This window comes from Neomonachus schauinslandi, chromosome 9 (assembly GCF_002201575.2).
Source record: "Neomonachus schauinslandi chromosome 9, ASM220157v2, whole genome shotgun sequence".
Taxonomy (NCBI): Eukaryota; Metazoa; Chordata; class Mammalia; order Carnivora; family Phocidae; genus Neomonachus; species Neomonachus schauinslandi.
The window spans coordinates 106,445,074-106,458,549 of record NC_058411.1 but is presented as its reverse complement, the minus strand read 5'-3'; the positions used below and the strand labels follow the sequence as shown (position 1 = coordinate 106,458,549).

At 53.0% G+C, this 13,476-nt stretch overlaps 1 protein-coding gene across 1 annotated transcript in view; it reads left to right on the top strand.

Moving 5' to 3' along the window:
* Window positions 1-13,476, top strand: part of ITGA11 (integrin subunit alpha 11) — a 136,646-nt gene that overhangs the window by 65,543 nt on the left and 57,627 nt on the right. Inside the window, exon 3 of the mRNA XM_021693715.1 lies at window positions 10,728-10,828. Within this exon, the coding sequence (XP_021549390.1) occupies window positions 10,728-10,828 (101 nt within the window). The remainder of the gene's footprint in view (window positions 1-10,727; window positions 10,829-13,476) is intronic.

Sequence of the window (13,476 nt, the reverse complement as noted above, 5' to 3'; positions counted from 1 at the left end):
GAAAGGCTTCCCAGATGGCTGAGCAAGTGCCCTTCCTCTGTGCCCCCACCACACCGGGGCCCCGTCTCGTAGCACTGTCCTCCACCCTGATATCATCGGGTGCAGGTCTCTCGGCCTCCTCCACATCAAGGGTGTGGACTGCACTCCATTCAGCTTTCCATCCTCAGTGCCCAGCTCATAGTGAGCATTCAGTGACTCCTTCTCTGAACTGAATCTGCCCAAGTTCTGTTTCACAGATGAGGACACAGGCCCAGAGAGGGCAGGGGGCTCCCCCCAGGTCACTTAGCCTGCCTGGGAGCAGATCGGAATTAACCATAAATGTGACAACAGGCCCCAAGCTGAAAAACAGCATCTGTTGTTTTGCCCCTTCTCCCCTTTTGCTCCTTTCCCCAAGTCCTGCTGGCGGAAGGGGCAGTGGACTCAGTAGGACTATGGAGTATCGCAGCTGTGCCTCAGCCTCTACCCAGAGCCTCTGACATTCTCTGGGCCTTGCTGTCTTCTTCAGCCAGACGCGGATGAGTTCTTGTGTGCTTGCCTCCCCTGGCCCTGGGGGCAATGCCGTGAGCTGTGGGCTGCGTATGCTGCTCACATTTTGAGTATCACCAGCCTGATCGTGAACCCGAGGAAGCAGGCCTGACTGGGAGAGAGAACGGGGGCTTCCAAGGCCCCTGGCCCTGCTACCAAGTACGGACTGAGGAGCTGCCACGACACTGAAACCATACATTCCACTGAGCAACATCTGCCCAAACTATCCATGTGTTTACATTTCATTTTCGGAGGACAGAGTTGTTATAAAAGTGGGGGGAAGAATCAACCCTGGGCGTGACTCAGAAAAACAAGCAAGCTTGTCAGACATTTTGAAAAGAGAAGGGGGGGATCCCTACGCTCCCCTCGCCGAAGGGAGGCCAGCCCACAGCCACCTTCCTGGGGAGCACCAGGCCAAGGGCATTCCAAAGTTGGAGGCCCAGCTGCAGAGGGGGCCCAGAAGAACTCAGCTCTGCTCCTAGCTACCTACCCCCCAAGAAGTTGAGTGAAGATTCAACTCATCTTTGCAAAATGAGCAGCATCCTCCAGCTGTCCATCTGTATATTCACTCAGGAAGCAATTATTAAGCCTAGACTGTGTTCAAGGTACATTGACCAGCACCAAAGGGGAGACTTAAAGGTGGATCGGGGTCTCACTCTCTGCTCTCTCGAGGCAAATTTTCTAAAGGAGAGAAAAAACAGACAGGAAGGTAGAAACAAAGCTTCACGGGAAGTGAGAGAGAGCTTTCAGCTGAGAGATCAAGGAGGGGGTCCTGGAAGAAGAGGCACTGAAGAGCGGATGGAAGGGGGCAGGCTCAAGAGTTTGGAATCAGGGGACTGCCCGCACAGAGGCAGGAAGGAGAGTTCCAGGTCTGGTGAAAACTAGGACAAGTGGCCCCGGGGGGCCTGGCATCCGGGTGTGTGAAGGGGAGGGGCGCTGAGCTAAACGGCACAACCTGGCCACTCCGTTCTTCACAGTCAGTGGGTCAGGTTCTCGTTTTCCCGTCCAGTGGGCTGAGATTGTCCTTTGCAGTCACTTTCCCTCACTCTTCCCTCTTCTGCAACTTAGGACAAAATGCTGTTTGGATGTAAGCTGAGGTGGACCCAGAAGTTTCCAGGAACCAAGCAGAAAACCAAGCTTGTGAAGTCCACAGCCGTGATTATGTTTGTCAGGCAGGCTCTGTGCCCGAGACGACGGGGGCCAGCTCCAGAGCCTGCCTGCACAGTAACAGGCACGGGCTTTGTCCCCACTGACTGCACTGTCCCGAGTAGCTACTCGAGCATGGAGCCTTGTTTATTCACTAGTGCTGATGAAAGGCTGCATCTCGAGCTCTATCCGTACCCCCATCGAGCAGCCACTCCCCTGCTAGCCCTACTGGTGGTAGGATCTGCCATCAGAAAGATCCATGGAAGAAGCCTGTCCTGAGCTGTTTGAGCAGGAGATTTCAGCATCCCCGCACCCAGACTGGGAGGCCATGGGCTCTAGGTGTCCTGTCCCTTTGACGCCTAGGACTCCTCACCCCATGGGAGGGGGCACAGTCAGAGACGGGTCAGAGTGGACCCAGGGCAGGGGCCCAGAGACCAGGTCTAAGTGTGGCATTGATATATACTGACACAGACGCTTGTTCAAATATAAAATAATTAAGTGAAAATAGTTCACTGCAGAACCATGTGTGTAGAATATTCCATTTTCCAAATTCGCTCCGTAAATGCCTGGAAGGTTTTCTGCACCCCTGTTGCTAGTGGTCATTATCTACAGAGGGCTGGGTGAAGGAGGGGAAGCCTAGCATATTATACTTTGCACAGTTCTGCTATATGAACATTAAACAGCAAGCATGTATCACTTATGTGTTAAGTTACGTGTTTTCTTGTGACCAAAAGAAACAAATCAAAGGAAAAAGAAAAAAACATTCCTGGACAGTTAAGAAGGTTGCCGTGATCATGATCCCCAGATGTAGTAAAAATTCCTGGGACACACGTGCTTTTTCACATGTCCACATGTTCACATATCTGCTTCCTGCCGGAACATCTGGGAGCTTCTAAGAATAGATTCCTGGGCCCTGTCCCCAGCTGGCTGAATGAGAACCTTCTGGATGTGAGGCCCAGGAACCTGAATTGGTAACTCCCCAGGTGCCTCTGATGACCAGCAAGGTCTGGGGCGCACCACCCTCAAAACCCTAGTAGCCCAGGTGTGTTCGGTCCCATTCAGTAGATGAGAACACTGAGGCCCAGGGCAGTTAACAGCCTTATCTCGGGTGTTGGCTCCTCCAATAGAGCTTGTTCCACTCTCCCAGCCAGATTAACAGGTGTTGGGAGACCAAAGAGGGCCTGTAGTCAGTGGTCCCAAATTGCAGGCTATGGGATTACAGTCATCCCGCTCAGGTGATTGGCTAATTCATCCAACAATTGTATTTTGGGGAACCACTCTGTGCCAGGCACTCTCGTGGGTGCTGGGGTGTCTAGAGATGCAAACCTGACCAACGAGGTCCTCACCCCCTTGCAGCTCACATTCTACTGGGAGATAGGGATGATGAACAGGGGGCATCTGGGTAGCGCAGTCGTTAAGCGACTGCCTTTGGCTCAGGTCATGATCCCAGGATCCTGGGATCAAGACCCACATTGGGCTCCCTGCTTGGCGGGGGACCTGCTTCTCCCTCTGCCTGCCGCCCCCCCAGTGCTCTCTCTGTGTCAAAAAATTTTTAAAAAGATGAAAAAAAATTTGTTTTTAAAAGATGATGAATGGGAAAAAAATTAAAAAGGCATTTTCAAGGGCACCTGGGTGGTGAAGTTCGTTGAGCGCCCGACTCTTAGTTTCGGCTCAGGTCCTGATCTCACTGTAGTGAAATGGAGCCCCACATCGGCTCCACACTGAGCCCAGAGTCTGCTTGAGATTCTCTCTGTCTTTCCCTCTGCCCCTTCCACTCATGTTCTCTCTCTCTCAAATAAATAAATCTTTAAAAAAAAAAAAAGTTGTCTTCAGAGACGGGGAAGTGCTATCGGAAGCTAAGGCAGGGTGGTGAGACAGGAGTGGCAGGTGGTCAGGAAAGGCCCCTTGGGGGAGGTGACATTGGAGCTGAGCCCCAGGTGACAGACCCAGCCATGCCACATTCAGAGCCACCCTGATAAAAGGGGGGACAGGCAGGTGAGCGGCAGTGAGCAAACACAGAGCATTGGCAAGCAGAGTAAAGAGGGTGGATTTTACTGGAATGGATTTGGGGCTTTGAGCTCAGCTAGGGTTGCAGGTCACCCTATGTATTATGATTACATGCATCAGCATCCCCTGGAGGGCCTGTTAATACACAGATGCTGGGTCCCCCTTTTAGTTTCTGATTCTGTCAGTTTTGGGGTGGGGGGTGGAGGGCAGGATGTTGCATTTCTAACCAGCTCCAGGGGAGGCTGATGCTGCTGGTCTGGGAACCACTTTGAGAACCACTGGAGTGTTGTAACGACCTCTTAACCTGCCTGTCTCACTGGGGAGGCTCCTCTGGAAACCTCCGGAAGGCAAGATGACATCATGTGCGTTGTCATGCCCCCATTGCTTGATGGTTTAGCAGGGGCTCAATAAATGCTCATGATTCATGAATGAATGAGGGCGTGGATCACCAGGAGCAGCAAATACATGCAAAACCCTTAGAACGGAACAAGCACTATGTAACTGTATTAGGGTTCTCCAGAGAAACAGGACCGATAGGATGTGTGTGTATATGTGTGTGTATACATATACATATATAAAGAGTTTTTTTTTTAAAGATTTTATTTATTTATTTGACAGAGAGAGACACAGCGAGAGCGGGAACACAAGCAGGGGGAGTGGGAGAGGGAGAAGCAGGCTCCCCGCAGAGCAGGGAGCCCGATGTGGGACTCGATCCCTGGACCCTGAGATCACGACCTGAGCCGAAGGCAGACGCCCAACGACTGAACCACCCAGGCGCCCCTATATAAAGAGATTTATTATAAGGAGTTGGTTCACATGATTATGGAGGCTGGTGAGTCCCAAGATCTGCAGGGTACATCAGCAAGCTGGAGACTCAGAGGAGCCGATGGGGTAGTTACTGTGTGAAGGGCCGCTGGCTGGAGACCTAGGAGAGCGGAAGTTTCCATTTGAGACCGCAAATAAGAAAAAGCCAATGTCTTAGTTCCAAGGCAGTCTGTTAGGAAGGATTCTCTGTTATTGGGGCTAGGGTCAGCCCTCTTGTCTTCAGGCCCTCGACTGTTTGAATGAGGCCCACCCACACGAGGAAGGACAATCTGCTTTCCTCAGTCTTCAGATTTAAATGCTCATCTCATCCCAGAACACCCTCGCAGATACACCCAGAATAATGTTTGACCAAATATCTGAACACCCCTAGCCCTGTCAAGTTGGCACATAAAATTAATCCTCACTGTATATGTGTTTGTTTCAAATGCACACAAAGGATTTCCACCTCTGATGGGGGTTGCACAGGGGCAGGGGGAGTTAGGGATGTGCTGGCAAACAGAGGAGTCTTCATTTTTCTGGCCCCCAGGAGTCCAGGCCTTGCCAGGCCTCTGAGCCACAAGCCCCTCCGACCGAACCAGGAAGATCAGCAGGTGCCAGGAGGGCTCTCCTTCCGCGCCCTGCCCCCAGCCAATACAGCCCCAGGGCCCCCGCCCCAGCGTGGGGTTTGCTGCACTCAGCACTTCCCCAGCCCCATCTTGAACACATTAACCACTCTATTCATGCTGGCTGCAGGAGATTACATTTTCCATGGAGAGAGGGGGAGAGGAAAAACCTCAGTAAAGGAATAGTCTCTCCTTTGTTCCCCTGAGCTCTCTGCTCTTCAAGTGGACCTCCCTCCCCGATGCCCCTATCTGATTTCAGGGAAGGAAAATGGAGCCAAGAAAAAAATGGAGCAAAGGGCCTGGGTGGGTTTGAGTGGAGTAGGGGTGCTGGGAGAGAGGAACAGGTGAGGGAGGGAATAGGATGGGTGGGAGAGGAGGAGGCAAGAGGCCCCTGGAGGATAGGCCCAGCTGGCTCCAGGGGAGCAGCCCCTCTCCACGCTGGGCCTTCTGAACTGGCCACTCTTTCACAGTGGTGGAAAGAGCACTAGACTTGGAGTCCCAGTGTCTCTCCACAGCCTTGTCACATCACCTTCTGAGCCTCAGATACTAACTGCCCTTCCAGCCTCAAAGCTGTTCTGGTGATCAAAATCAAGTGCAATTCAACGACACCAAAAAGGTTTCATTAAAATGAAAAAAATAATCAATGATAGTTACATTTCCTAGGATGCGAGGGCCAGGTCTGGCAGAGAGGGGCAAAGAGGCTGCCTGGGGAGCAGATGAAACCCCACATCCTGCCTTTCCTCAGCAGTTTGTGCTGACCTCTGGGCTCAGGGCCTCCTCGGAGGGCAGACCCATCAGTTGGAAGTTTCCTTTTTCCTTCCCCAAGACTCTGATGGCCTTTTTGTGCCCATGGCTTCTGCTGACCCCATTTGCTGGGGAGCTAAGCTGTTCACACCCACCTCCCCAGACTCAGCCGGTAAAAGGCTGAGCTGAGCCTAGAGCCCCAGCCCCTGCCCCCATGCTTTCCACCCTCCCGGCTTTGGGGGACCATTGCCCTGGGAATCAGGATGCCATGCACCGTGTGCTCTGAGACCTTAGACATTGGAATTCCCTGCTCTGGCTTCCAGTGACTCACTGTCATGTCGTGAGGCTGACCCAAGGAACCTCTCAGTTTCCTCTCGGCTCCAGTGGCCTGCCCGGTCAGTTACCAGGTAACCAGAAACCCCAGGAGTGCAGAGCTCCCTGTCCAAGGAGCTGTTGTAAGAGTGATGCACATAGAACAAAAGAATTTCTGTTCCCACAAGGCTGGACCAGGGGACGGTTTTATGCATTCAGCTAAACAACCAGAGAAATAATATACGTGGTGTCTCTGAATCCACCCACCACTCGCGGCAAAGTAAGTCTATGCCCCAGATGGAGCAGGAGCTGAGGGATAGGAATCTGCTCCTCTCTCTTTGGCCTTGGATGTCAGGTTCCTCTTACAGCATGGTAATATATGGAATTTCTAAGGGTAGTTTTAACTATGTGGATTTTTTGGGCACACTCTAGTTAGATGTCTATGGTTGTAAATACCTGAAAACTCAACCCAAACAGGTTTATATGTAAAAAGTAGTTATTGCTTCAGGTAGAGTTTGATCTGGGGGCTTACAGTGTCATCAGGACTTCAGCTCCTTCTCTTAATGCTTCTCTCAGCCCTCCCTCTGTCCATGCATCAGCTCACAACTCTCGTTGCCACAAGGTGGCTGCCGGCAATTCCACGGCTTACATCTACATATGGCGTCCAGAGAAAAGGAACTACTTTGGTCCCTGAGTCCCAAGCAAAAGTCCCGAGATTCACTCTGATGGGGGTGACCCTGACTTAGTCACTGCAGCCAGGGGATAAACTTGGCCTCGCCTGAGATACGTGCTCAGTCCCTAGAACTGGGAATGGAGCCAGGTTCCCTGGATCCCCAAACAAAAACGAGGACTGTGGGAAGAGAGACATGGGACCCAGGGAAGCAAGCAACACTGACTCTAAATGGAAGCTGGATCACTCCTTTGCACAGAAAATACTCCATTTCTCAGTAACCCTTTTTCTGGGCACTGAACTTGGGGCTCCTCTTAGGTCTGAGGCAAAGCCAAAAGCTCCGGAAGCCACTGCTGCAGCTCTGGACCATCAACCATAAGGTCAGAGAAGCTGATAGGTACCTCTTTACCGAGGGCCTTCCAGACCACCCAATGCTAGTCCTGGCAGCAAGGCCAGATGAGGACATCTCAGCCTTCAAGGAATTATGATAAACTACTGGCCACAGCAGGCAGGAGAGATTACATGCTAGTTCATGTGGGAAAGCATGGGGTAATCAGGGAGGACTTCCTGGAGTAGGTGGGAATTTTGCTGGATCTCAAAGGGATGGTGTCCGGGGTGGGATGTGCACTCCACCGGGCATGGGTAGGACAGTATACTTGGGGCACAGAAATAAAATGATTCAAGTTCTATTTAAGTTTATATTTTATCTGAAAAAAAACCATTACTGATATTTAAGATACAGACTAACAGTTTCACAGTAGTATAATTTACATATAAATTTATACACATTGGAGGTACATGTTACCTTTTTTTCTGATAGGAGCATGCGTTTGAAAAGGTTCAGAGGCTGAAATTGCCTTGAAGGATGGAGCCAAGGATAAGCGGAGGTCAGGATGAGTTCCCATGGGGCCCTGTTGGAGAGGGTGTGAGGTACAGAGCCAGGACTTGCTGGGAGCCAAGGAGCCCGGCACCCAGCAGGGCCACACCTGCCTTCCTCAGGTGGCCTTCTCTCCGGGGAACCTCCTCCCTTGGCAAGGTCCTGCTTCTATAGAGGGCAGCCACCAGGGAGGGGTCCCACAGGGCTGTGGCTGAAGCCTGCCACCAATTCTCCCACCCGCAGCAGCCCTGATCCCAGAAGAATGCCGGGAGCCCACAGCCAGTGAGTCACGGCACGCAGCCCATGGAAAGGGCCTGATGCTCGCCATGACCTTTGGGGTTTGTCTTGCTGTCTGGTGTCCACACCACAGGGACTGGTGTCCTGCCCCCAGAGGCATGGCAAGCCTGAGGCCGCAGATGGCTATATAAGGCTGAGGCCACAGGGGATGGCCAGGGCTGCCAGACCCCAGGAGCCATTTGGCTGGTCTCGGTGGTGACGCAAACATTTTTCCTGGGCTTGGGCAGTTACCCCCTCGCAGTGAGATTGAATCATAGCCTTAAAACCTCAAGCCTGACAGGCGCACGTAACGGTAAGACTCGAGAATGGTAAAGAAGGCTGACCCAGGCCCTCACTGCATGGCAAAGAAATATTTGGGGCAACACAGACAAAGCTGTCCCAGGAGAACCAGTCCTGGCTCTGCCACAGACAGACTGGGGGGCCTGGGTCAGCTCCTCTCTTGGGCCTCAGCTTCTGCATCTGTAATATGGGGACAGTATGCCCTGTCCTGCCACCTCGTGAGATGCCAACGTCCCCCAGGGAAATCAGGTCTGGAGAATGGAGAGGGGAGGTAGGGGCTGGCCCTTGTTCTTTGAAAAGAACAACACCTGGTCTTGAGGCAAGTGTGGGGTCACAATGATTTGGTGGATTTAACTGCCAGATTGTTACATGCTGGACATTGCCAGACTACATGACCTTAGTCTTTTTTTTTTTTTTAAAGATTTTATTTATTTATTTGACAGAGAGAGAGAGAACACAAGTCGGCAGAGAGGCAGGCAGAGGGAGAGGGAGAAGCAGGCTCTCCACTGAGCAGGGAGCCCGACGTGGGGCTCGATCCCAGGACTCCGGGATCACGACCTGAGCGGAAGGCAGCCGCTCAACCGACTGAGCCACCTAGGTGCCCCATGACCTTAGTCTTTCTGCATAGGTTACTTAGAGATAGCCCCTCTGGTTTCTGGATGACTTTTGACATCTGTGACTTCACACAGAGATAGTACGGGGGTTGATAACCCCATTTCACAGCTAAGAAAACCAAGGTCTGGAAAGTTCAATGACCTCTCAAGACCACGCAGACCACAGCCCCTACAATCTCAGCCCAAAGGCCTATCCCTGTGTTGGGGGCCCCATCAAGTAGGCCGCTGAGGCCTCAAAGTTCCACTCCATTAAATGGGCAGAGTTGTGAGGAGTCCACCTTATCAGGCTGCTGAGGTGTTTTCTAGAAGACACATGGAGACAGGTTTTCTAGCAGATGGTCATGGTTTTTCTGACCTAGAACCTGCTGCACCTAGTTCCCCCAGGGGCACCCTATGAGGTGTTCCTCAAAAGCATTCTTTCTAGCAAGCACTCACCAGCAGGCGGTGGGGCCCTGGAGGGAACATCCCTTTGGAGACTGGGTCACATATCAGGTTGACCTTGAAAACTAGAGCAGCCAGAAAAGCAAGCTTGGAGCCCAAGGCTCACTTACTGATAGTTCCCTCTCTCCCCCCTCCCTCCCTATCTTCCTCTCTCCCCCCTCCCTTCCTGTCTCTCTCCCTCCCTCCCTGTCTCTCTCTCTCCTCTCCCCCTCGCTCTCCCTCCCTCACTCATTCTCTACCTCTCTCCTTCCCTCCCTCTCTCTTGGTCTCTCTCTGTGTCTCTCTGTCTCTCCCTCTCTCTCCCCACCCCCCCTTGCTGAAAAGAATGCAGCAGCCTTGACCACACAATCGCTCACAGAATTAAGTAGCCAAAAATCACATCGTCTAGACAAACAGATTTTATGGGTCCAATTAATTCCTGCTGGTCAAAAATAGGCATGCTTAATAAGCGGATATATTTAGAATCTGTCATTATCTGGTTCCCAGGGGAGAAAGCTCAGCTCTTATTTCATAAACTCTAATTTCAAACAGAGCTCTGTTAACCACCCCCTTCAGACCTCTCACGCTTTCCTGAGAGCAGAGAGAGGTGGGCAGGAGCGGGGGCCGGGGGCAATCTGACCACAAGAAGCCACTGGAGTCCTGGGTAGCCTGAACCTCCAAGCCTGTCCTCTCTCAGCCAGCAGAAGTCAGAAGACACGACTGCTTCTTTGGGCAAGCAAGGTCACAAAGGCAAAGGCCCAAGGCAGAGGCCCCAGCTGGGTGTCTGCCCCTGGCCACGCTTTAGCCCCACTGGGTGCCTCGCCCACCTTGAGCAAAGATTTAGTGGCTCGGGAGGCAGCCATGAATGACCACTAGGCACCATGCCCCCCAGCGCCTGGGTCCCCAGTGGAAAGACTGTCATGTACGATGAGGAATGAGGCCCTCCACAGGTCCTAACACACGGCCAGGACTCTATGGCTCCAAAACCATCATTCCTCTGCCTGAATGACCACCACTACCACCCTCCCACTGTTTGACAAACTCATCATCACCCGTTAAGACCCAGGCCAACCACACCTCCCCCATGACGTCGGCCCTGCTCTCTTCTCCCAGGGACTAACCTCCATCCCATTTGTAGCAGAACCCATGTGGTCTTCATCTCTGTATCTCTAGATCTTGGCAAGGGCCCAGAGTAGGTCACAGGCCCCATGACTTCGTGCCAAACACCTGGTGTCCCTCTCCCTGGGAGACACAGTTCTGAGTTGGAGGGTCTGCACACGGCTGCCCCTGAGCATTTCCTCCCGCCTTCCTCACCCCATCTTCCCCTCAGTACTGCCCTCCCCATTCCAACCTCTGCCAGGAAGAAGCACCTCCTCCGGCATCTTTACTTGTCTTCTTTTCCTTCCCAGGCTGGTCGTGGGTGCTCCATTGGAAACCAACGGCCACCAGAAGACGGGAGACGTGTACAAGTGTCCAGTGACCCATGGGAACTGCACCAAGCTCAACCTGGGTAACGTGAGCCTCTGGTCTCCCCACAGTGAGGCCAACCACCGTCTAGGGCGGGACAGGCTTTAAAGCACATCCATGCCCACAGTCACACTGGCTTCTCCCATTCACCCTGGGGTCGCTGCCCCCATTTTACAGATGAGCAAGCTGAGGCCAGAGAGAGGAAGCCACTTTCTCAGAGTTGCACCAGCTTGTCAGGGGCCAGCCAGGACGCAAACTTTGCCCTCCAGTGAAGCTGGCCGTTGCTCTTTCCGACTCCCTCACTGCCCCTCAATGCAAGGCTTTCTCTCCCAGCGGGAGAAAGACATTTCCTGTCTTCTTTCCAGTTTTGAAGTAATAACAATAGCGAATATTCATATATCTTCTATAATGTTCCCTGTGTGCCTGGCACTGGTTTAAGCACTTTTAGGGATTTTTGACTCGTTTAATCCCCTCGACGACCATTCGAGATTTAAGGTAACAAAGGAGGGAATGGCAGCGGGGGGAGGTGAGGGCATCTGTCGAGAGTCCCCTAGCTAAGAAGTAGCGAGGCCGAGGTTCCAATCCAGGCAGCCCTCAGCCACCCTGCCGTCAGTGAGCAGCATGGCCTTCCAGAAATGAAGGCGTGGTCCTCACCCAAGAGCCCCGCAGGATCCGTGTGTGCGTATGCGTGTGCGCATGTGTGCACATCCTTGTGCATCTGTGAAAACACCCATGGTAATCCTCTAAAGCACTTCCACTCTGTCCTAAACGTCACACCATGGCTTTGCTTTCAGAAGGGAGCGAAAGTTCCATTTGGGCTGAGATGCTGCCATCTCAGCCCTGCCGCTAAGGCTTGCCTTCCTCAGAGCCAGGACCCTTGGCCTCCCCGCCTTCTAGGAAGGCAGCCTCTGGCCGCCAGCAGCCAGCCGAGGGGTGGGGCTCCCTGGGGAGGTGGCAGAGCTTCAACAGATAAGCAGATGGAGGCAAAGGCCCGCATCAAAGAGAAAGCCCAAGAACCCAGATCCCCAGGGCGGCCAGCTGTCCCATCACATGGTGCCGGACGCTCCCACTGTCCACATCTGCGTCAGCACCGTGGGTGGGAAGTTCAAACCCCTAGCACAGCCGGGGCCCAGACTCCAGTAAGGAAACAGTCTGGGGGGAGGCGGGAGCCTCGCTGGTGGCTCACAGAACCCAATCACCCCCACCCTGAAGGCACAGGCTTCTGAAACAAGCCCCGCTGGGTTTCTCCTTCCAGCTGGACAGTTTCTGCTCTGTGTGTCCATAGGGAGTTCACATCCTGTCTCTGAGCCTCGGTTCGCTCATGTGTAAAGTGAGGAGGGTGGACTCGATGACCCTAGGATCTATTCCAGGTCTAATATGTCCCCAAATTTTACTGAGAACCTAGTATATGCCAAGCACTGTGCTAGTTTCTGGGGATACAGCAGGGCACAGGAAGCCAAGGGCTCTCCTGGGAGAGGACAAGAAGCAAGCAGACAAACTAGAAATCAGGTAGAGATAGACAGGCATACTGCTACAGGCAGGGATAAATGCTGTGTGATCAACCACAGAGCTACGAGAGGAGAGGCTGGGGAGGGAGGTGGTGGGGAGGGGATTCTACCTCAGTAAGGTGGTCAGGGGAGGCCTCCTTAAGCAGGTAACATTTGAGCAAAGGTCCGATGGCAAGGAGTCAGGTGGAGCCAGAGCATGCCAGGCAGTGGAAGAGCACGTGCAAAGGCCCTGAGGTGGGAATGAGCTTACTCTGAAAGAAGGGCCGCACAGCTGGGGCAGAGGGAGCGAGGAGGGGGTGGGAGGGGTGAGCACTGGGTTCAGGCTCAGGCCGCTGAGAGAAGCTCCTGGTCCAGGTGGGGACATAGACACATGAACTCATCATTTAGTTTCCTTTACTGCTCTGATTTCCAGTGTGGATCCTATTTCCCTCCAAAGGAGGAGGAGCCCCTGCTGGCAGTGAGAGCCATGAAGCCATCAGACCCTGGAAAACATTCCTGAACTGGGGCATAAGCTGGGAGGTGGTGGGCAGCAGAGTGAGTCAGAGCAGAGGAAAAGAACCGATCATGAAGCCCTTCATTTGGGGAGTGTTTCTTTCCCTCCCACCAAGGAGAAAGTGTAAGGCAGGAAGACCATCTGTCAGTTTATCCCCACAGTGGAAAACGCAAGGCTGGGAAACCTGACTCCTGGGTTTTCCTATGGCCTTTCCAGGCTGTGAGCCTCACCAAGCCAGGAATGTTCTTTCTTCTCTCTCCAGGGAAGGCTAAATGGGTGGCAGACATTCACAACTCAGTGTGAAAAAGCCTGTCACTGGCACTTTCTTCCCAACACCTGGATGAAGTCGGGGTTTTAACGAAGGGCAGAGGCTCAAGCAGAGGATGCGATTCTGGAAGGCAGGCTCCGCGTGAGGAAGGGCTTGTGCCACACAGTCCTCAAACAGACCCACTGAGAAAGATGCTAGTCTCTCCTGCTCACAGAGGGGCAGACCGAACCCAAGAGAGGGTGGTGACTGCCCCAAGTCCACAAGGCCTGTATGCAGCAAAAGCAGGATGTGAGCTTGAGTCTCCCCTACCATGTTCATCGGCTTCTGGGTCAGCAACCTGACTAAGGACTTGGTCACTGAGACCAGGGGGAAGGAGATGGTACACAGTGAGGTGAGGTGAGGTGAAGTAAGGTGAGGTGAAG